We start from the raw sequence: 22,263 nt of genomic DNA on the forward strand, positions 1-22,263 counted from the left end.
AAAAGTGGAGGACTGGGGGGAGGCAGCAAGTGACCACGTCTCCCCACCGCCTAGCACTGGGGAAACAGCGGGTGCTGTGGCCACCACAGCGGTCTGTACAAATGCTGATGAAGCCACGTGCTGGCAGAGGCGCTGAGGGGATGAGACAGGATGCCCGTGACCTTGCGGGGCTGGGCCAGCTCAGGTGGAAGTCGGCAGACTGTTCTCCCGAGGGGGCAAGGGCGGGGATGGGGGACGTTTTCTCTCCCAAGCAGGAAACAGTTACCATCCATTTGTGTCTCCCAGAGCAGCTGAGGTCTGCCTGGAGGGCGCGAGGCTGGAGGAGGAGGTGCCTGGCTCCTTTCCAAAGAGGCCCGTTCACTCCTTCTACCCTGGAAAGGAACCAGGCAGCATCTCATTATATGGATGGTGCAGCGGTGCTTCTGTCTTAATTGACCTTCAGAAACACTCACCTGATTCATCCCTTTTTTTTTTAAGTAACACATGATGTTGAGATCCTTCTGGAGTCTAAGAAGTTTGCATTTTTGAAGAGAAGGGACATAATAAGGAAGGTTCCTGATGAGGCATTTTTCATCTTCACACGTAACAGCCCAAGAGGAAGTGAGTTGAAATTGAAGTGAGTGAAATTCGAAGACATTCTTGCATGCAGCCTCAGTCGCTTCAGTCGTGTCTGACTCTTTGCGACCCTTTGGACTGTAGCCCACCAGGCTTCTCTGTCCATGGGATTCTTCAGGCAAGAATACTAGAGTGAGTTGCCATTTCTTCCTCCAGGGGATCTTTCCAACCCAGGGATCAAACCCACATCTCTTGCATCTTCTGCATTGGCAGGCAGGTTCTTCACCAATAATGCCACCTGAGGGGTCCTGAAATTCTTGAGAGGAGAGTTAGTAAATGTGAAATTGGATTTGGGGAGAAAGCAATGGGATTCTTTTAAAAAAAGAGAAAAAAGGGGAGGCCTTCCAGTCTTATGACCTTTCCCCCATTTGGTCGTTCTGGGGTCCTGTCCCTGCGACTCTGGTTCCCTTAGAGCTGAGGGCTGGCATGGGCCCTGGTCGTGGTCTTTAAGGGATTCGCTGACTTGTTCCTCCCTGAGTGAGCATGGTGTGTGGACGGGCCAGGGTGTGCGACGCAAGAGTCACGACTTCTGAAGCTTCGGGTCTGTTTACTTGTCTTTCTGCTGCAGTAAAAATGTGCACCGGCTCCTTCACAGTGGCCCTGAAGGTTGCCTAACATGGTGTTTGTCAGGTCTTTGAGCAGCTCCAGGGCCTGGGAAGCTCTCCGTAAAGGCAGCTGTTTGTGTCCATTTTTATCTGCTGGGGTCACTGTGGCTTGGCGGTTACCCCAGAGGCCAACTGGGATGTTGTCTTCAGGTCTTTAAAGAAGCCCTGGGTGTTAGTCATCTACAGCAGCTGACAAGCCCCGAATGTAGTGGCTCAAAACAAACTCAAAGTGTCACGGTTTGAGTGGCCCGAGATCCTGGCTCAGCTCCGTGGGGGTCGTGGCGGGGTCCCTCCAGGGCTGGGTGGTGGTGGCATCTGAAGGCTTGCTGTGCAGGGACCTGCGTCCAGGTTCGCCCTGTTTGTGGCCATGGTGACCCTCCCGCCTGGGTCTCTGCTCAGGCACCCCTGATCCCCAGGGGAGCAATACGAGCTGGGTGGGAGAAAACACCCAAGTGAGGGAGAAGCCACAGCCTTCTTGTAACGCAAACTTCTGCCCAATAGGGGAGTCCACAAGCCCCGCTCCCTCCAGGAAGCAGGCAGGGCTGCGAGGAGGTGCCCGGAAGTACCCGGAGACAAGGATCAGAGGGGCCATCGTGGAGGCTGCCTGCCACCCCTTTCAGCCTCCAGCCTTGCATTTCCATCTGTCGCTGTTGTCCGCCTCTTTTGTGACCCCATGGACTGCAGCCCGCCAGGCTCCTCTAACATGATCTATTACAGCTCCACCTGAAAATAGATTGAATTCCTGTCACGTGTCTACGTGCAGGAGGAGCGGAAGGAGGAGAAGGGAACTCTGATTCCTAAGCAGCGGGCCCTCTAGAAGCTCCCCAGCACCTTCCAGGCATGAGGATGCACATGTCGATGAGGGCAACTGATGCGTCTTCCAAACGTTTACCCAACAAACGGATCGCGTAGGTTTTCTGCGGAAGTCACTGTGCTGGGTAGGATGGCGGGTCAAGGATGCATGGAAAGCTCTCAGTGACTTTAGATTATACAGAGAGGCAATGAGGTGTCACATAAGACCACGCGACACAGGCATTGAACCATAATGAGGGGGATCGTGTCCACGTGGGGCGCCCTGTGCATGTCTGATACTTGACCACTCAGCCATCTAGTGGCTTCAGGGGGTCATTCTGAGTGTCACCCCTTTGTCTGCTAGGAAACAGAGGTCCCGGGGAGGAGCTGGGTCACGGTGGTACAGGTGGACTATGAGGGGCGAGTTCGGGGGCAGCTCTGTTTACCAACCTGTGGGGAAGGACTTCAGCGTTTTAACAACTGGAAAATAACATTTCGGCAGTACCAGCACACGGACTGCTGTGCCCAGGGATGGAGAAATGTCCCAGAAGGTGATGGCACCGGGCCCAGGCCTTGAAGGAGGCGGGTGGTTTTAGGAGGAGATAAGAGACGGAGGTAAAGGGAGAAACAAGAGGCAGGGGATGGAGGTAGCTGGAGGGAGAGCCCGGGGAGGGTGTGGCCAGCTGCCGTGGTCCCAGGCTCTGCTGACTGACTCTTCTGCTGTGGCCAAGGGTCCAGATCAGCATTCCTGCTGCCTGCTCAAGGTCACTGCGGGGTGATTTGGAACCTATTCAGTTCAGTTCGGTCACTCAGTCATGTCCGACTCTTTGCGACCCCATGAACCGCAGCACGCCAGGCCTCCCTGTCCATCACCAACTCCTGGAGTTCACCCAAACTCATGTCCATTACTCGGTGATGCCATCCAACCATCTCATCCTCTGTTGTCCCCTTCTCCTCCTGCCCTCAATCTTTCCCAGCATCAGGATCTTTTCAAATGAGTCAGCTCTTCACATCAGGTGGCCAAAGTATTGGAGTTTCAGCTTCAGCATCAGTCTGTCCAATGAACACCCAGGACTGGTTGGATCTCCTTGCAGTACAAGGGACTCTCAAGAGTCTTCTCCAACACACCACAGTTCAAAAGCATCAATTCTTCGGCACTCAGCTTTCTTTATAGTCCACCTTTCATAACCTATTAACCCAAGTCAGAAAAGAGATACCATAAAATCCGAGAAAATCAAGAACTGAACCCAGAATGTCAGTATTCCAGTGTAATTCTCCAGGATGCTTCTGACCACTGGCAGGAAACGTGGTTCATCCTGTGCCAGATCACATGCGTTTGAAAACCCACATTTCTTGGGGTTTGATTCCAAAAGGACCACTTTTCTAACCATGGATTTCTGAAAGAAGAATGTCGATGCCAATTTGTTCAGAAAGGCTATACGAACGTTACTTCCTATAAACCTCCCATCAATGATCACATTCCCCCAAATTGTAGGTTTCCTGTGTTTTATTTTTCAAACATGTAAAACTAAGCAAGAAAGGAGACGCCCTAAGAGATGAATGTGGGCCCAGGTGTCCAGAACAGACACTTCTGTTTCCGTCTGCTTGCTCCAGTTCTCTGGTAAGGGTGACAGGGCACAGACAGAGGGGTATGCAAAACCTGCCCATGTCACTGGAAGCCTGGCCCCTACATTCACCAGCTCCAGGACCTCGGGGAGGTTATCTGACTTTTCTGAACCTCAGTGAACCCTTCCCATTTCATGCTATTTAAGAGTTTCATGAATATATGTAATATATATATATTTTTTTTAAATGGCTTCCCAGGTGGCTCAGTGGTTAAGAATCTGCCTGCCAGTGTAGGAGACACAGAGATGCAGGTTTGATCCCTGGGTTGGGAAGATCCCCTGGAGGAGGAACTGGCAACCCGCTCCAGTATTCTTGCCTGGAGAATCCCATGGACAGAGAAGCTTGGTGGGCTACAGTCCGCGGGGTTGCAAAGACTCAGACATGACTGAGCACACTACTACACTCCTATATGTCAAATCCCTCATCAAGGGATTTGATGCGTAGCACAAAGTAGGCACAGCGTTATTACTCGTGTCTTTGACCCTAAACCGTTTCCCCTCATTGAAAGTTTCCTTATGAAAGTAGGGCAGGGCGTGGAGGACGCAGGAGAGACGGAGTGTCCTCTGAGTGGGATTTAACCAGCTCTCCTGGCCCTGGGGCCTGTGCAGCTGCGGTCTCCCATCACTGTTATAAACCACAAGGTCCCTTTGCATTTGCCTTCATCCCGGCTTCTTCATGGGCGCTGGTCCGGCTCTGCTTGGCTCCAGAGAGGGTAGAAGTTTCTCGATGTGGAGAAGTGTTGTTTCCCTCTCCAGGGGCTCCCCTCGCAGCCGTGGCTCTGTCAGCCCTATTAGGGTGGATTCTGGCACCCACAGGTGGGTCTGTGGGAGACTCCTCCCCTCCTGCTCCCACCCGGTTAATCAGTTAATCCGAAGCTTTGTCCGCGTTGCTTCCAGGCACCCGCAGCTCTGGGAGGAGGCAGGGGGCCACCTTCTGCCTCTGCATGTTCTCCAGCTGGGCCAGGCTAGCTGGGGTCCGGATGACACAGATAAGGACCCCGAGAGAATCAGGGCGAGGTGAAAACCCTTCCAATCCCGGGTACTGGGAGAATCGTTGCCATGGAAAGGAGTCCCTGGGCAGTGCCAATACATCTTGAGCTCATGAAAAAATAGTGTTAGTCGCTCAGTCCTGTCTGACTTTGTGCAACCCCATGGACTGTAGCCCGCCAGGCTCCTCTGTCCATGGGATTCTCCAGGCAAGAATACTGGAGTGGGTAGCCATTCCCTTCTCCTGGGGATCTTCCTGACCCAGGAATCGAACCCAGGTCTCCTGCACTGCAGGTGGATTCTTTACCACCTGAGCCACGTAGGAACCCTCCCCCCACTTTTTTTTTTCTTGGGCTCATAACCAAGTGTATTTCTGGAAGTGGTAGCGTGCCCTTTATTTTTGAAGTATAGTCCTGAGTTAGACACTCCAAATTTTCTTTTTTATCACACAAAATCCTCTGGCTTTTCTTTAATGAGTCAAAGTCGGATATATACTTCCTCGTACCTTCTTTCCTAAAGGCACAGAAACCTTTGCTTGGCCTGGGGGAGTCATGTCACTGGTAGCGTATCAAGTGTCCTAGAGGACTGTAAGCATATTTAAATAGTATACATTTCAAGTCTTTTGGTCATAAATGAGTTGGCTCCTGTGAATCTCCTGGCCCAGGGCCTATCGCTGAGTGTTCCACTGAGTATAATTATTGTTATTACTGCATTTCAAACCTGGCTTAAGAAGTGGGTTGAGTTAAAAGGGACGTTCAGCCGGCGTGCCTGCTTGGTGGTGACGATGACAGGTACACAGGTACACATTGAACACCTGTGTGTCCTGTTCTCAGTGAGGAGCTCTGTGTGTGTGTCTCCATGTGACATCAGATCTTTACAGCCACGCTTTCAGTTAAGCATGACTTGGCTCTTAATACAGCCAGGAAAGTTGAGGCCCGGCAAGTGAATGTGATCCACACCAAGGCCTAGGCCTAACGATAGCATCCAGGGTTTTAAGGCTGAAAGATGGACTAATTCAGCATAAAACCGGAAATGGCTCCTCTGTTCCGTTTCTCATGAAAAATAACCAGACTGTTTTTGATCCGGAGCCTCGTGCTCCAGAAGCAAATGGCTAAAGATGTGCTGATGTCAGCCATTTCCTAAAAAGGGGGTTGTTAGTGGACCCTGCAAAGTAGTTTTCCGATTGAGAAGCAGGAAAATCTAACAAAATTTAAAAATCACTTCTAGTCTCACTATCCAGCAATGGTTACTATGGTTTTTCTCTGCTTTTACCATTTTCCAAATAGACTATTAACTGAGCTTTGAGTCTACATTAAAAAAAAAAAAAAAAAAGTTAGTCTTCATTTTCCCAGCCATTAAATATTCATAGGAAACAAATTTCATCAGCTATAAATCAAGAGTGTTGATGAACTGAGTGTGTAATTATTCAAGCTGAATATTTTAGGCTTCATGGCCATGTGGCCTCCGTCATGACTTTTCAGCTCTGCTGGAGCATGGAAGCAGCCATGTTCCTAGCAGTAGGCAACGTGTATGTGAGAGCAGCTGTGTCCCAATAAAACTTTATTTATAAAACCAGGTGGCAGAGCAGATTTGGCCCACTGGCTACCCTTGTTTGATATGATGTATCATATACAACATGATTCATAGAAGTCTTTAATTCTTAAAAATTGAGGTATGGTTAATTTCTACTAATAGGAAATTCCCCCGAGGGTATCCGTCCTCAGCAGACAGCTGTGATCTACTGCACAGGATCTTTCTCCAGACCTCATGGCTGCTACTCTGGAGTATATGATCCTTCTCTTGGCTGTGGCTCAGTGGTAAAGACTCTGTCTGCAATGCAGGAGCCACAGGTTCAACCCCTGGGTTGAAAGATTCCCCTGGAGGAGGGCATGGCAACCCACTCCAATATTCTTACCCAGAGAATCCCATGGACAGAGAACCACGGCGGGCTGCGGTCCATGGGGTGGCAAAGAGTCAGACGCGACTGAAGCGACTAAGTGCACACACATTCTTGGCTATAGGATAGATCACGTTTGTAAGTCCTTCAGGTCGCCACAGGTTATTTTTGGAAAGAGTTCAGGAACATGTAATTTTCTAAATAATCCTAACCTGCCAAGAAGGTATGTTCAGTTCATTGTGAGGATGTTTTGTTTTGATCCCTAGGCTGTGCGCAGGGGCCGTGAGAACAATCGTGCTGATGGTGGGGGGGGGGGGGGGGGGGGGGGGGGGGCGGGCCCTCCCACGGCCTGAGACCCACCCGTGGACACAAGGGCTGGGCTTTAGCTGGCCTCCACGAGGGGCGTGGTGAGCTGGAGAGAGTGTGACCTGTGTGCCTGGCACCCTGTGAGCCCCCAGCCCTCTGTCAGTGAGTGCTCCCACCTGCAGGGACCTCCCTCTGGTCCTCTGGGGCAGGCCCTCAGATACTATGGTGTGGTTTCTTCCTATCTTCCATTTTTTGCTTGTTTTGGCTGCTCTGATTGGCATGCAGGATCTTGGTAACCCAGCCAGGGGTTGAACCCTTGCCCCTTGCATTTGGAGCTTGGAGTCCTAACCCCTGGACCGCCAGGGAATTCCTCAGGCTTGGTTCTCTTCAAGGGGATTTGCAGGTGTGGAAATTTGTGTGTGGGAAAACCGCAACCAGAGTCAAAACGTAGCGAGGCTCCACCTGAAAGGTAGCTTTGCTTTTCTTCTCCCAAAGGGGAAATTCAGCTCCATTCAGTCGCTCAGTTGTGTCCGACTCTTTGCCACCCCATGGACTGCAGCACACCAGGCCTCCCTGTCCATCACCAACTTCTGGAGCTTATTCAGACTCATGTCCATTGAGTCGGTGATGCCATCCAACCATCTCATCCTCTGTCATCCTCTTCTCCTCTTGCCTTCAATCTTTCCCAGCATCAGGCTCTTTTCCAATGAGTCAGTTCTTTGCATCAGGTGACCAAAGTATTAGAGCTTCAACTTCAGCATCAGTCCTTCCAATGATTATTCAGGACTGATTTCCTTTAGAATATTTGCTATTTTTCTAAGGTCTAGGGAGCAGGTGGCTGTTTACACCTCTCTTCTGGCCCTCGTGGGTGGGTCGGGGAATTGCCTCTCTGCTGAGCTTTGCAGCTGTCACGGGAGTGTTGAGGAAAAGAGAGTGGAAAATCATTCTGGAGTATTGTGGTGGAGTATCGTTCTTTATTCCGGGCCTCATAGGAGAGGCAGAGCCAGACACTTGTCACAGCTAAGGCCACCACCGGTCCATATCACTGTCTCCATCATCTCTGCCATTGGTGGATAATGGCTGTTTCTAGGAGCATCTTGGTTAACTCCAACCTTAGAGGCAAAAAAGTAGAACGCAGTCTTTCAGCTCCAAAGCTGGTCTTGTGTGTCCCCTGCCCCTTCCACCCCACCAGGTGCCTGCACACCCGCAGCCTTGGCGAGGCTCTGGCCAGGGCACAGGTGGAGCGCGCCCAGTACCCCTACGGATCTGAGTTCACCTCCTGGTTTCCTAGCGTCCGACCCAGAGACCCCACTGGGCCGCTGTCCTGGTCTGTAAGGAAAGTGGTGTCCCCCCACCCACAGAGCCAGCAAGGGCACTGAGGAGCGGGGAGGAGTGTGAGGCGGAGCACACCTGGGGGCGGGCACCTGCGTGAGCCGGTGAAGGATGACGCGGCACCCCGCGACCCCGGGGGTTCCCGACCGCTCCAGGTGCCTCCCCCTGCCCCCGGAGAGCCTGTCCTCTACACGGAGAGCCTGTCCTTCACACGGAGAGCCTGGCCACCCCCAGAGAGCCTGTTCCCCCCTAGAGAGCCTGTCCTCCCTATAGAGAGCTTCCCCTCCCCATAGAGAGCCTGTCCCCCCTGCCGAGAGCCTGTCCTCCCCATAGAGAGCCTGTCCCCCCCCCAGAGAGCCTGTCCTCCCCATATAGAGCCTGTCCGCCCCCTGGAGAGCCTCCCCTCTCCATAGAGAGCCTGTCCTCCCCATAGAGAGCCTGTCCCCCCTGCCGAGAGCCTGTCCCCCCCATAGAGAGCCTCCCCCGCCACATAGAGAGCCTGGCTGCCCCCTGGAGAGCCTGTCCTCCCCCAGGAGAGCCTCGCCTCCCCAGACAGAGCCTGTCCTCCCCACAGAGAGCCTGTCCTCCCACCAGAGAGCCTCCCCTCCCCATACAGAGCCTGTCCTCCCCATAGAGAGCCTGGCCTCCCCCAGGAGAGCATGGCCGCCCCCTGGAGAGCCTGTCCTCCCCATGGAGAGCCTGTCCTCCCCATGGAGAGCCTGTCCTCCCCTGGGAGAGCCTCCCCTCCCCATACAGAGCCTGTCCTCCCCATACAGAGCCTGTCCACCCACCGGAGAGCCTGTCCTCCCCATGGAGCGCCTGTCCGCCCCCCAGAGAGCCTGGCCCTTGCCCCCTCACTCGTGGGGCAAGGCTGGCATGGCCTTGATCTCCAGCTGACTGGTGGGCGGTTGACCAGGTCAGTGGCTCCTTGCCTCCGTGTCTTGGCAAGACACAAGCTGTCTCTGTGGGCCGGGAGTGCACGGTCACTTATTTCTAGGGAGTTCCCTGGCAGTCCCAGGGGAGGGCCTCATGCCCCCTTTCATGGATGCCTGGGCTTCCCCCTCTCTGTTTCAGGGCTCCAAGGTCCTGGCTAAGAAGGAGCTGGCCTACGTCCCCATCATCGGCTGGATGTGGTACTTCACCGAGATGGTCTTCTGCACGCGCAAGTGGGAGCAGGACCGCAAGACCGTCTCTGAGAGCCTCCTGCACCTGCGGGACTACCCCGAGAAGTACTTTGTACGTGCGCAGCCCGCGGGGCGTCCGGTCACACTCGCACACGCTCGAACGATCATCACACACACCCCCGGGGTGCCCCGGCCACGCTCACACACACTCAGGGCGATCATCACACACACTCACTTGGGTGATCATCACACATACACTCAGGATGCCCAGGTCACACACACACACACACTCAGGGCAATCATCACATACACGCCTGGGGAGCCCCGGCCACATTCACACACTTGGGTGATAGTCACACATACACTCAGGGTGCCTAGGTCACACTCACACACACTCGGGCAATCGTCACACATACATCTGGGGAGCCCTGGTCACACTCACACACACTCGGGGTGATCGTCACACACATACTCAGGGTGCCTAGGTCACACTTACACACACTTGGTGCGATCGTCACACACACACCTGGGGAGCCCTGGCCACACTCACACATACTCAGACGATCATCACACACACATTCAGGGTGCCTAGGTCACACTCACACACACTCAGGGCGATCGTCACACACACACCTGGGGAGCCCCGGCCACACTCATACACACTCAGGCAATCGTCACACACACACTTAGGGTGCCTAGGTCACACTCACACACACTCTGGGTGATCGTCACACACACACTCAGGGTGCCTAGGTCACACTCACACACACTCAGGGCGATCATCACAATCACGCCTGGGGAGCCCTGGTCACACACACGCCCAGGGAGCCCCAGTCACACTCACACACACTCAGGGCAATCATCACACATATTCACACATGCTCGGGGCACCCAGGTCACACACACACTCGGGGTGCCCCGAATACACTCATGCACTCTCGAGGCAGTCACACTCACTCACATTCAGGGTGCCTGATCACACTCACACACACTTGGGGCAATCATTACACACACACGCAGGGTGCCCAGCTCACACACACCCTGGGTGATCGTCACACACATGCCCGGGGTGATTGTCACACACACACTCGGGGTGATCATCACATACACGCCTGGGGAGCCGTGGTCACACACACACGCTCAGGCAATCGTCACACACATGCCTGGGGAGCCCTGGTCACACACACGCCCAGGGAGCCCCGGTCACACTCACACACACTCAGGGCGATCATCACACACACGCCCAGGGTGCCTAGGTCACACTCACACACACTCGGGGTGATCGTCGCACACACGCCAGGGGTGCCTAGGTCACACTCACACATGCTTGGGGCACCCAGGTCACACACACACTCGGGGTGCCCCGAATACACTCATGCACTCTCGAGGCAGTCAGTCGCACTCACTCACATTCAGGGTGCCTGATCACATTCACACACACTTGGGGCATCCAGTCACACTCACACACATTTGGGGCAATCATTACACACACGCTCAGGGTGCCCAGGTCACACTCACACATATTCGGGGTGCCTAGGTCATCCTCACACACACTCAGAGGCCCTGGTCACTCTCACACACACTCAGGGTGCCCTGAATACACTCACGCACTCTTGGAGCAGTCACACTCACCCACACTTGGGATGCCTGATCACATCACACATGATCGTCACACACATTCGGGGAGATCATCAAACATGTAATCAGGGTGCCCAGGTCACGCTCACACACACTCAGGGTGCTTAGGTCACACACATACACATACTCGAGATGCCCAGGTCATGTTCACACACACTTGGGGGCCCTGGTCACACTCACACTCTTGGGGTGCCTGACCACTGTTACACTCTCGGGGAGATTAGTCACATTCACACACACTTGGGGGGCCCTGGTCACACTCACACTCTTGGGGTGCCTGACCACTGTTACACTCTCGGGGAGATTAGTCACATTCACACACACTTGGGGGGCCCTGGTCACACTCACACTCTTGGGGTGCCTGACCACTGTTACACTCTCGGGGAGATTCGTCACATTCACACACACTTGGGGGGCCCTGGTCACACTCACACTCTTGGGGTGCCTGACCACTGTTACACTCTCGGGGAGATTCGTCACATTCACACACACTTGGGGGGCCCTGGTCACACTCACACTCTTGGGGTGCCTGACCACTGTTACACTCTCGGGGAGATTAGTCACATTCACACACACTTGGGGGCCTTGGTCACACACAGGGTGATTGGTCACACACTGTCTGGGCACCCGGGCCATACTCGCACATGCTCAGGGGCCTTGGTCACACTCACACTCTCAGGGTGCCCGACCACACTCACACACTCTTGGGGCGATCAGTAATACTCACACACACTTGGGGCCCTTGGTCACACACACACTCGAGGTGCCCCGGTCACACATGCACACTCAGGGGCCTTGGTCACACACACACTCATCCCTCTGCTTCCTGAGCCTCCTCAAACACAAACCCTCTCTCTCCGAAGCTCACAGACTTGAACACTGTAGACGTGGGGGCCAGAGGTCATGCCCTGAGGGGAGGCAGGCTCAGCTGTCAGGCCACCACTGCCCTGGTCACTTCCTCAGGCTCCTGTGGGGCTGTGTGTGACTGTGGCGTGGCTGGGGGATGGTGCATGTGACCTCCGGGCTGCGTGTATGACCTTGGGGCTAAGCATGTGACCTCGGGGCTGAGGCTGTGACTTTGGGGCTGAGTGTGTGACCTCACAGCTATCTGAGCAGCCGCAGGGACATCTGTGACGGCTGTCCTGTCCCCTTCAGTTCCTGATTCACTGCGAGGGCACGCGGTTCACAGAGAAGAAACACCAGATCAGCATGCAGGTGGCCCAGGCCAAGGGGCTGCCCAGCCTCAAGCACCACCTGCTGCCTCGCACCAAGGGCTTCGCGGTGACCGTGAGGAGTTTGAGAAATGTAGGTAAGGATGACCCCGCGGGGCCCCCTGCAGCCAGGGAAAGGGACCCCCAGCACCCAGAGGGGAGCCAGGGACGGAGGCTGGCAGGTCACCCCTGGTTAGCCTGGGTCCAGGTTCCTGGCGTCACACGAGTGGCCACAGCCCTTCACGACTGCACACACACCACTGTGAACACCAACCACGTGCCCAGACACCATGCACCACATGCACACGCGTGCACACCAGGCCAACCCTACCCTCTACTGCTCGGCGCCGGTACTGCCGGCTGCGGGCGGCGCTGGGTTCCCTGGGGGTCCCGCGCCAGGTCAGCCCAGGTTTCTGGGGTGGTTTTGCTTTGTGTGGCATTTCTTGCCCGTCTGTGGCACTAGCTGTCCCCCCCTCCCCACCCCCAGACAATGATCTCTGTGGCCTTGTCGTCCGAGCCCTGGATGACTGTAGGTAAAGACGAGACGCGAGTAGCCACAAAGCCAGCTTGCTCCAGTCTCTGGTCTCCAGTTGAACCCTCCTCTCTTTGGGTTTGGAAACGCGAGTTTTTACCCTTTCCTGCCCTGCGGCTGCCCTGGAGGCCCCACTGCCTGTCCCTCATCTCTCGGGAGGCAGGAGCTAGGGGATCTCCTCCCCTCCTTCACCCTAGTCCCCCCACCCCGATGCCCCCCTGCACCCTCTCTGCACCCCCTGAATCCCAGCCACATCGCCCGGTGAGGCCAAGGCCCCCACCTCCTCCCGGGCCTGCATCGGGGATGGAGGTAGGGGGATGTAGGTGTGGACACTGCGGTGTTTCTCTGCCATCCCCATGCCTGGGGGCCGGGGGACGCCCCGGAGCTCTGATCACGCTGACCTGTCCCGCGGGGGGAACAGTGGCAACACTGACTCCAACACGTGCGGGTCCTAAAGGTCTCTGACTCTGCTCCCGGCGACCCTGGGCCCCTCCGCTGAGTCTTCCCTTGCTTCCCTCCTACCCGCGGTCCCCACATCGCTCCTCACTGGCCCCCTGCTACCTGCATCACCGCCTCTAATCCTCACACCACCCGCCATCACTCCGGGGAGAAGAAGGGACCACTGGTCTGGGACTCAGTAGCTCCCAGCACCGAGGACCTGCTGGAGGTGGCCCCTCTCCCCTTCCCTCTGGGAGCCGGGCCTCAGAGGGGCCCCAGCTGTCTGCCAGCACACTTGGTTTGCTCTGGTATCACCCCAAAGGCTAGAACCTCCCTGTCAGCTAGCTCCCTGGTGAAGTCCAGCAACCAGCACAGAAATGCCTGGGCCTGCTCCATCTCACAGACACACCTCCTGGCAGCTGCTCCATCCAGCAGGGTCAGGAGGCCTGGGGATGGGGCTGGCTCCTCCCCTCACCAGCTGTGGACCCTGGGGACAGGTCACTCCACCCCTCGGATCCTCCGTTTGCTCTTCTGTAAAACTTCTTAGGGTTATGAGCAGGCTTAAACGAGAGAATACACGTGGGTGACTCAGCATCAGGGCTGGCACATTGTAAACATCTCATTGAACGTTGGCTCTGACTCAGAGCCCTCTGCCGCCCTCTTCACCCCTCGCCGTCTCTTCCAGGTGGGGGTGTCGAGCTTCCGGTTCTGATTTTCCCCGCCTGGGGTGACCCGTGAGACTCCCTGAGCTTTGCCTACAGGCGGAAGGGGCCAGGCTGCCCAGAGGCTGCCCCACTTCCCTAGATAGTAATAATGATGATGGGTGATAGCAGGGCACTTCTGACACCCCAGCAATACAAGCATCTCACACACAGCATGACCAGAGTGTGTGCCCGCCGGATGCAGCGAAGGAAACATGTTTTGACTTCCAATTTGCAGATGGGGAAGTTGGGGCTGAAGGATGGGGGAACTTATCCCAAGCGGCTCTACCCTTACACGGTGGGCGCCGTGGCCACACCCAGGCAGCCTGGTGGGCGGGGCCAGACACTCGTTTTCCTGGGCTCTGCAGGCACGTGCGTCTAGTGCCCGGCCCGGTTCTGTCACTTTAAGACCTAAGGTTTCTTTTCTGGAAAAGGAGGGAACCCTGCAGATTTAGGCTGTTCTCTGGGGGACCTCCTGGGGGCTGTCCCCCATGCTTGATTAATCGAAGGGACCCCACCTCTATGGCAAGCGTCAGGCTCCTATGTCAGAGCGGCCTGAAGAAAGGAGGTGTGTTTTGAAACCCTTGACCCAGCATGAACCCTCATACCCTGGGGCTCTGCAGCCTGAAGGATTTTCCTTCTGTGTCATTCATTCTGTGCTTACAATGGCTGGGCGATGTACTCAACTGAGAAAGTTATTCTCCACCAGCCTTTCTCTTCCTGGGGTCGGGGGGACCTCTTCTCCCCGCCAGGGAGGACAGGGGAGTGGTCTTCTTGCTTGGGTTGGGGGTGGGAGGTGGGGACCTGCCTGCCCTCACCCCTTCAGATAAGCGGGAGGGCCCTTGGCTAAGACGTGGTCCAGCTGCCGGAGCCCCTCCTCCTCTCGCCCCCCGCTGTGGCCCCACGTGGTGGTTGGGCAGCCAATCAGAAGCAAACAGACAGACCACGTGACTTTCTACCCGCCCATCAGCCGCTCTCTCTCTCTCCGTGGTAGTGCTGCTGTGCAGGGCGCTGGCTAAAGTCTACCGAGCACAGGGCGCTGGGCCCTTTGGGAGGCGCTGACTTTCATCATCCTGAGTCACCTCCGTTCTCCAGGAGAACGAGGCTCAGGGAGGCCGAGTGGACTGTCCGGGAGGAGATCCCACAGCTGGGAACAGGTGGCCCTGGGGCTCACACCCAGGCTGACTGCAAAATTCCTGCGCTCTTCATTGTCCGGTCCTGTCTTACCGGCTGTGTAGGAAGGGCCATCAGTTTGCACTCCGTATGTCCACCCTGCTCTCCCCTCACTGTTCCTTCAGGCGTCCTCCCATCCAAGCATTCATGAAGCCTGGGCCAGGCCCTGGGGCTGCAGCGGTGGGTGTCGACATAACTTTCATATTTGTTGTTCATCGTTCAGTCGCTTAGCCATGTGTCTGTCTCTTTACGACCCCATGGGCGGCAGCAGGCCAGGCTTCCCTGTCCTTCACCATCGCCTGGAGTTTGCTCAGACTCACGTGCACTGAGTCCATGATGCCAACCAACCATCTCATCCTCTGTTGTCCCCTTTCAGTATGTTGACAGGTTAACTCACCATTGTGTAGACATTAAAATCACACAATCTTGTTTGTTTCCCAGCCATGTGTCAACTGACTACACCATATTTCAACTCCTTAGGAAGTCTCCAGTATCTTATTCTCATTTTATAACAATCATATTTTTCTAGTGGAAAAATGCCCATAGAATGGTTACATTGCCATGACTCAGAGACTTCCTTAGACAGTATTCTTTGGATTGCTTTATCTATTAATATTTGTTTACATACCTGTTGTAGCACACCTAGATGGGTCATTGTAGCATTGCTTTAAATTGATATGACCTTAATAATAAGTTTTTTCTATTACTAAGTTATAGTGTGCTTTTCTGATGATGGAACGTGATGTGTGTTCAATGTAGAGTATTTGGACAATATAGCAAAGTGTGAAGAAGAAACCATAGTCCCTTCATTCCCAGATAATCAGCCAGCAATTTGATTCTTGTTTTCCAGTATGTATATTACAAAACGGAATTGGGTTCACACGCTATATACTGCTTTGTATTTGTTTTATTTTTTATAGTTTCAGCTGTATATGACTGTACACTCAATTTCAGAAACAATGAAAACCCAACACTGCTGGGAGTCCTCAATGGCAAGAAATATCACGCCGATTTATATGTTAGGTAAGTCGGCTCCATTTCCTTTCCAGAAAATGGAATGCCCATCCCAAAGCAAATAAGTCACAAATGACCCACAGACCTTCTCCCAGGGGAGTGTGCCAATAATTTCATGTCTGCCGTCGGCATTGAATGGAATGCGTTCACAGTCCTGTTTATATCGAGAGACTCATGCTCTGTTGTAAATAATTAGGTTAAACCTCTCTTCTCCCCAGCCACTCTCTGACTCTCTCTCAACAAAGAGCTCGGGTCTGAACAAATGAGAGACAGTATTTTACAGTCATTTTTGAGGCTGAGTGTGAGAGTTTATTTTATTGAACCCTTTTCTTGGAGGATATATCTGCTCCATAGAAATGGACACAGATACAAGCATTCTAGAACTTACAAAGGGGCCTAGAAGCAAATGGAGACCACTTTAGCAGCATCTCATTCATGTGTTATAGTCCAGGCTAGGGAGTGTGGAGAAGCAGGCGTTCTCCTGGACGGGTCTGAGTTGTTGAATGGGCCCTGGCCCATCCCCTGGTGGGCCGTGACTGCATCGGGCCTAAATTTCTCCAGTCCAAGGAGGGTGTGGGTTTCCCCTCCTTTGATCAATTGCATTACTCTCTCACTTGCACGCTATCCAGGCTGCCGAAATAAAAGCTGAAAAGTGTTAGTTTGAACTAAAACCTTTAGTTATGTTAGTTTGAACATTGTTAGTTTGAACCGGTGTTCGGGGCACTTGCCGTGGGCCTCCCCTTTGCTAGCCACTCTCTGCCTTGCAGGCGGATTCCTCTAGAAGAAGTCCCGGAGGAGGAGGACAAGTGTGCGGCCTGGCTGCACAAACTCTACCAGGAGAAGGTCAGTGCTGGGGGCCAGCTCTGCGCCGTCCAAAGCTCCCTTCCAAGCAGCAGCTGTGGGTGCTGGGGCCTTTGGGAGTTTATAGAGGCGGCTGAACCTTTCTCATAGGGGAGACCTCATGCTCCGGATAACAACCACCCCAGATAATAATAGTCAGTAGGGACTAACTCTACTTGGCAACAGGGAAAAGCGAAAAAGCGAAAGCGAAGTCGCTCAGTTGTGTCCGACTCTTTGCCACCCCATGGACTGTAGACTATGAGGTTCCTCTGTCCGTGGGATTCTCCAGGCAAGAACACTGGAGTGGGTTACCGTTTCCTTCTCCAAGGGATCTTCCCGACCCAGGGATCGAACCTGGGTCTCCAGCGTTGCAAGCAGACGATTTTACCATCTGAGCCACCAGGGAAGCTCAGGCAACAGGGAAAAGAACTTGCAAAATACTTTTAAAAGTGGGCTTCAGAGAAAGAATGGAACTATGTTGCGGGTATAGTGGACAAAAAAAAAAAGGGTCCCAGGAGCTCTCGTCCATTTTCCTGCCACTGGTCCCAGAGCAGAATATTCTTGAGGGTACGGGTGTTCTCTACAGCAGCCATGGCTGAGTCCACAGTTAGGTAGCATGTCTGGTCCCAAAACATCACCAGCATAAGCAGGACAAAGGCCCACAAGGTTCAGCCGGGCCAGGTTTGAACTGTGCCGTGCCCACCCCATCACCCCTGCCCAGCCTGCCACCTCCCCCCACCCCACCCCCGGCAGCATCTCTGATCCCCCCATTCTCTCTCTGTCCTCTTAGCAAGGCCTCATCTTTCAGTGGTTTCCCCCCGCACAGACGTGCACAGGGCAGAGGAAACTTAATCACTATTGCTCCGACTGCTCGCTCTTAGGCAGAAGTTTAGCCTCCACCTGGTGAGGGAAGCATTTTCAGGCACAGGAAAACGTCTTTTTGAATCCGTCATCCATTTGGAACCCAAACCAGTTGGTTATCTAGAATCAGATACATTCCATAGGCCTCTAATTTCCTTTCACCAAAGTCTATGAATACAGGCTGGCTAACGTTCACGTCTTTTCCGCCCCACGGCTTAAGAGAAGATGGTCACACAGAGCTTTAAGGAGGCCTGCGCTTCACTGAACAAGAATTTTAATCCTACCTTTGAGAATGTGTTAGGATTTCGGTCTAAAAGACTCCCAAATCTCCACCATCAGATGAAAGAGATGCTCTTAGAAATGTGCTCGGTTTTTGGAATCCAGATCCGGGCGCTATATTCTCATGCCAGAAGTCGCGTCTGTGTTCCTGAGGACGAGCTTTTCCAGCAATGACTGTAGACACCCTCTCTCTGAGCTGCCTTTAGTCTCCTTTCGGGGGCATTTACAGCAGACCTGTCTGTTCTCCTTTCACGAATGGTTAGGAGAGACTGGTTTGCCTGCCCCCAGAGCATGGAATTGCAGACTCCTGAGCCTCAGCCTCGGGGTCTTAGGGGCTTTGAGGGGGAACCAGAAACGTGTTTCTGGGACACTGCTGTTGATGTCAATGGGCTGAGGGCCTGAGGGTGGAAATGCACTGCCTGACGCTTGTCAGCAGCGAGATGCTGCGTTTCCGATGTGCTGGCACCAGGCCTGGGCCCGGACAGAGGAACACAGGACAGCAGAAGCCCCTTCCCGCGGGTCTCCTGCACGAGGCAGCATTTTCCTTGTGCCGTTTTCTGCTTTAGTCATTTCAGTTCAGTTCAGTCGCTCAGTCGTGTCCAACTCTTTGCGACCTCATGAACCACAGCACACCAGGCCTCCCTGTCCATCACCAACTCCCGGAGTCTGCTCAGACTCACGTCCATTGAGTAGGTGATGCCATCCAACCATCTCATTCTCTGTCGTCCCCTTCTCCTCATGCCCTCAATCTTTCCCACCATCAGGGTCTTTTCCAATGAGTCAGCTCTTCGCATGAGGTGGCCAAAGTATTGGAGTTTCAGCTTCAACATCAGTCCTTCCAATGAACACTGAGGACTGATCTCCTTTAGGAGTGACTGGTTGGATCTCCTTGCAGTCCAAGGGACTCTCAAGAGTTCTCCAACACCACAGTTCAAAAGCATCAATTCTTCGGCGCTCAACTTTCTTCACAGTCCAACTTTCACATCCATACATGACCACTGGAAAAACCACAGCCTTGGCTAGACGGACCTTTGTTGGCAAAGTAATGTCTCTGCTTTTTAATATGCTGTCTAGGTTGGTCATAACTTCCCTTCCAAAGAGTAAGTGTCTTTTAATTTCATGGCTGCAATCACCATCTGCAGTGATTTTGGAGCCCCCAGAAATAAAGTCAGCCACTGTTTCCCCATCTACTTGCCATGAAGTGATGGGACCAGATGCCATGATCTTAGTTTTCTGAATGTTCAGCTTTAAGCCAGCTTTTTCACTCTCCTCTTTCACTTTCATCAAGAGGCTCTTAAGTTGTTATTCACTTTCTGTCATAAGGGTGGTGTCATTTAGTGGTAGGTAGAAGAAAACCTGAAATTTGTGCTAAGAAAAGGCCTCAGAGCTGAATCCTTTCATAAAGAGCCACACACACAAACCTACAAACGTGGCCTCCAAACCCTATCAAAGCAAAGCAGGTGTTTCTCCACCGGCAACAGACGTTCGCCTGTCTTTGTGCAAAGCGAGTCCACTGGGCTTTCCTCGGAGGCCCCCTTTTCTTCTTACGGTCTTGGATCCCCCTCCAAACTGTTTAGCATGAAGTGATGGTGCTCAGTTTGGAAGGAGTTCTCAAAAGGAGCATCTAGGTCAGAGCGCTCGAGCTCGTGATGAGGAAACTAAGGTCCAGAAGACAAGGGAACAGCAGGCATCTTCCAGCTCATTCATCAAAGCCAGAGGCTGGGGGGCCGGGGCCTGCCCCCACAAAGGCCTGGGACTGCAGCCCGTCTCCGGGGCGGTGAGCAGACCTTTGAGGCTGCCCTTTTCCCTTGAGGGCCAACCACTGACCAGTGAGAGAAGGTGGTCAGCGGTGCCTCCACGAGGAAACGTGATCGAACTTGTGTGGTTCCCACATCAGCTTTGTTTTCTCAGGAGCCTGCGTGGGTCTGGGGCTTGACATGCTTAAAATCTCGGTGGCCCACCGCGTGGGGCCAAGGGGTGGGGGACTTCTTTTTACCCTCACGTTTCCAGTGGACGGTGTCAAAAGACAATTCTGTTGACTCCAGGCTTGGGGTTTTAGGAGTGCAGCTCTCAGACTTAACAAAAAACGAAGGGGGCGGGCAGCCACGGACTCTGGGCCAACACTTTGTTCCAGCAGGGATGCCAATAAAAAGGAAGTTGCTTCTGCCATTTCAGCATTCTCTAAAACAGGAAGGGTATCAGCTGTGCGAACAGGGCCATCCTTAAAGTGGGACAAATCTCACAGCTAGAAAATGTACGTGTATTACATGTCAGCATTTGGGACACCCCACCCCGGCTGGGGGTTGGGGGTGGCACCAGCTTTGAGAAGCATTAACCACCCTGGAGTACTCTCCTTGGCGACCCATGGCTGGCTCCCAAGTGAACGCCACCATTTACCTGTGATGCTAGACCCTTCGCTCCCCAGAGCCTTCATGGTTTCTCATTTGTGTGGTTTGCAACTTTTCATCTCTAATTGAAAGTGCTTCTCTGGGTTACAGTTTGAAGTTTGTGGAAAGGATTAGCAGTTTGCCATTCATGGTGCTTCCCGGGTGGTTCAGTGGTAAAGAATTTGCCTGCAATGCAGGAGCCATGGGTTCGATCCATGGTAAAGAATTTGCCTGCAATGCAGGAGCCATGTGTTCGATCCCTGGGTCTAGGAAGATCCCCTAGAGAAGGGAATAGCTACCCACTCCAGTATTCTTGCCTGGGAGATCCCATGGACAGAGGAGACCAGTGGGCTAGAGTCTCTGGGGATGCAAAGAGTCGGACACGACTGAGCGACTAAACAACCGTTGTGCCAATTAAGGCACGGGTGAAGGAAGCAACGCTGTGAGGGGCTCTGTGGGTGTTCCCTGGGTCCCCGAGGCCAAGGGCAGTCTGAGTCGGTGCAGAGCTGGGGGCACAGGGCAGGGAGCCGGCGGGAGGGGCTGTATCTGGAGCACTGGCCTTCGGGAATTGGAATTACGTGGTTTTCAAGCTGCCGCTGGGTGTTCCACTGTCACAGAGGGCGTCACTCCTTGGAAGGGTGGCAGGCCTGGCCCCACAGCACCATCCTCTGCAAACGCCACTTTCCCGGGCCTGAGCCCTGGCTGGAGCCTGGGGGAGCTGTTCCCAGAAGCCTCCCCCTGCCCACCCCCCAGCTCTCTGCATCCCACGTTCTTTTTCCTCCCCTTTTCCTCCCTTTCTACCCCAGAGTCATAAGAGAAAATTTCTTTTGCCGAGTGAACGCTGGCAAGGCCCGCTTAGTCCAACTGTACGTGGGCACCCAGCCTCCGTGCCCTCCTGGCCGGTGCGTCGGTGGCAGCTGCTCTCAGTGTAGCCTCGGGGCACTTGTCCTCCGCCAGCAGGCCCTCCTGCTCCTACAGACTTTGGGGTTGATGTTTCTTTCTAGGAATCAGCTCCCACTTCCGGTGTATAACGTGCCAGAGAATGATAAGACGCAGAGACCAAAAATGGAGGCACCATTAACCGTCTCCTCCCTGCTGGGTGGACTTTATTACACAGGAAATAACACAGCCCAGAGAGGACTGCGGAGCTGACGTCTGGCCCCGAGCCAGGCATCCGCGTTCCCACCTGACATGGTCACAGGGACACAGCCCGGGAGGCTGGCGGGAGTCACAGGGACACTGGGGAACAGTGGGGTCTTGGGTGAGGTTTGGTTTTCTAATCGAACCAGAGAAAAAAACTCTGAATATGAATTCTGAATCCTGCTGACTCCTAGGAAAGGGAGCGCCTTCTCCTCTTGTTAGAGGTACACAGGAAAAAATCCTGGCTTAGCAGATGTCTTAGTGGAAATGAGAAGGAAAAAGCATCCCCGGTTCCTCACTGTGACATCACAGTGCATGCTAAGTTGCTCAGTCCTGTCCGACTCTGCCACCCCATGGGCTGTGCCCTGCCAGGCTCCTGTGTCCATGGGATTCTCCAGGCAAGAGTGGGTTGCCATGCCCTTCTCCAGGGGATCTTCCCAACCCAGGGATCTTACCCAACGCTCTTACATCTCCTGCCTGGGCAGGCGGGTTCTTTACCATTAGTGCCACCAGGGAAGCCCAACATTATTACAATAGAAAAGCACTATCAAGGCTATTGAAGGAAAAAATTCGAGAAAAGGAAACTCGCCCATTTTTTAAAAGGGTGAATTTTATGATATGTAAATGCACCCCAGTAAAGCTTTTGCTTTTCTATTTTAAGGCACAGAAGTACCATCTCCTGTCTTAGTCCAGGCAGGCTTCTAAAACAAAGTGCCACAGGCTGGGTGGCTTGTAAACAGCAGAAACTTCTTCCCCACAGTTCTGG

The 22,263-nt window shown here is 53.8% G+C and overlaps 1 protein-coding gene across 7 annotated transcripts in view; it reads left to right on the forward strand.

The window, feature by feature from the left end:
• Positions 1–22,263, forward strand: part of AGPAT4 (1-acylglycerol-3-phosphate O-acyltransferase 4) — a 153,220-nt gene that overhangs the window by 127,080 nt on the left and 3,877 nt on the right. For all 7 annotated transcript variants that reach the window (XM_044924021.2, XM_025294304.3, XM_025294307.3 and 4 more), the window contains 4 exons: positions 9,234–9,395; positions 12,077–12,230; positions 15,897–15,999; positions 16,758–16,833. In XM_044924021.2, coding sequence (XP_044779956.1) covers positions 9,234–9,395; positions 12,077–12,230; positions 15,897–15,999; positions 16,758–16,833 — 495 coding nt within the window. The remainder of the gene's footprint in view (positions 1–9,233; positions 9,396–12,076; positions 12,231–15,896; positions 16,000–16,757; positions 16,834–22,263) is intronic.

Source organism: Bubalus bubalis, chromosome 10 (genome assembly GCF_019923935.1).
Source record: "Bubalus bubalis isolate 160015118507 breed Murrah chromosome 10, NDDB_SH_1, whole genome shotgun sequence".
NCBI classification, from domain to species: Eukaryota; Metazoa; Chordata; class Mammalia; order Artiodactyla; family Bovidae; genus Bubalus; species Bubalus bubalis.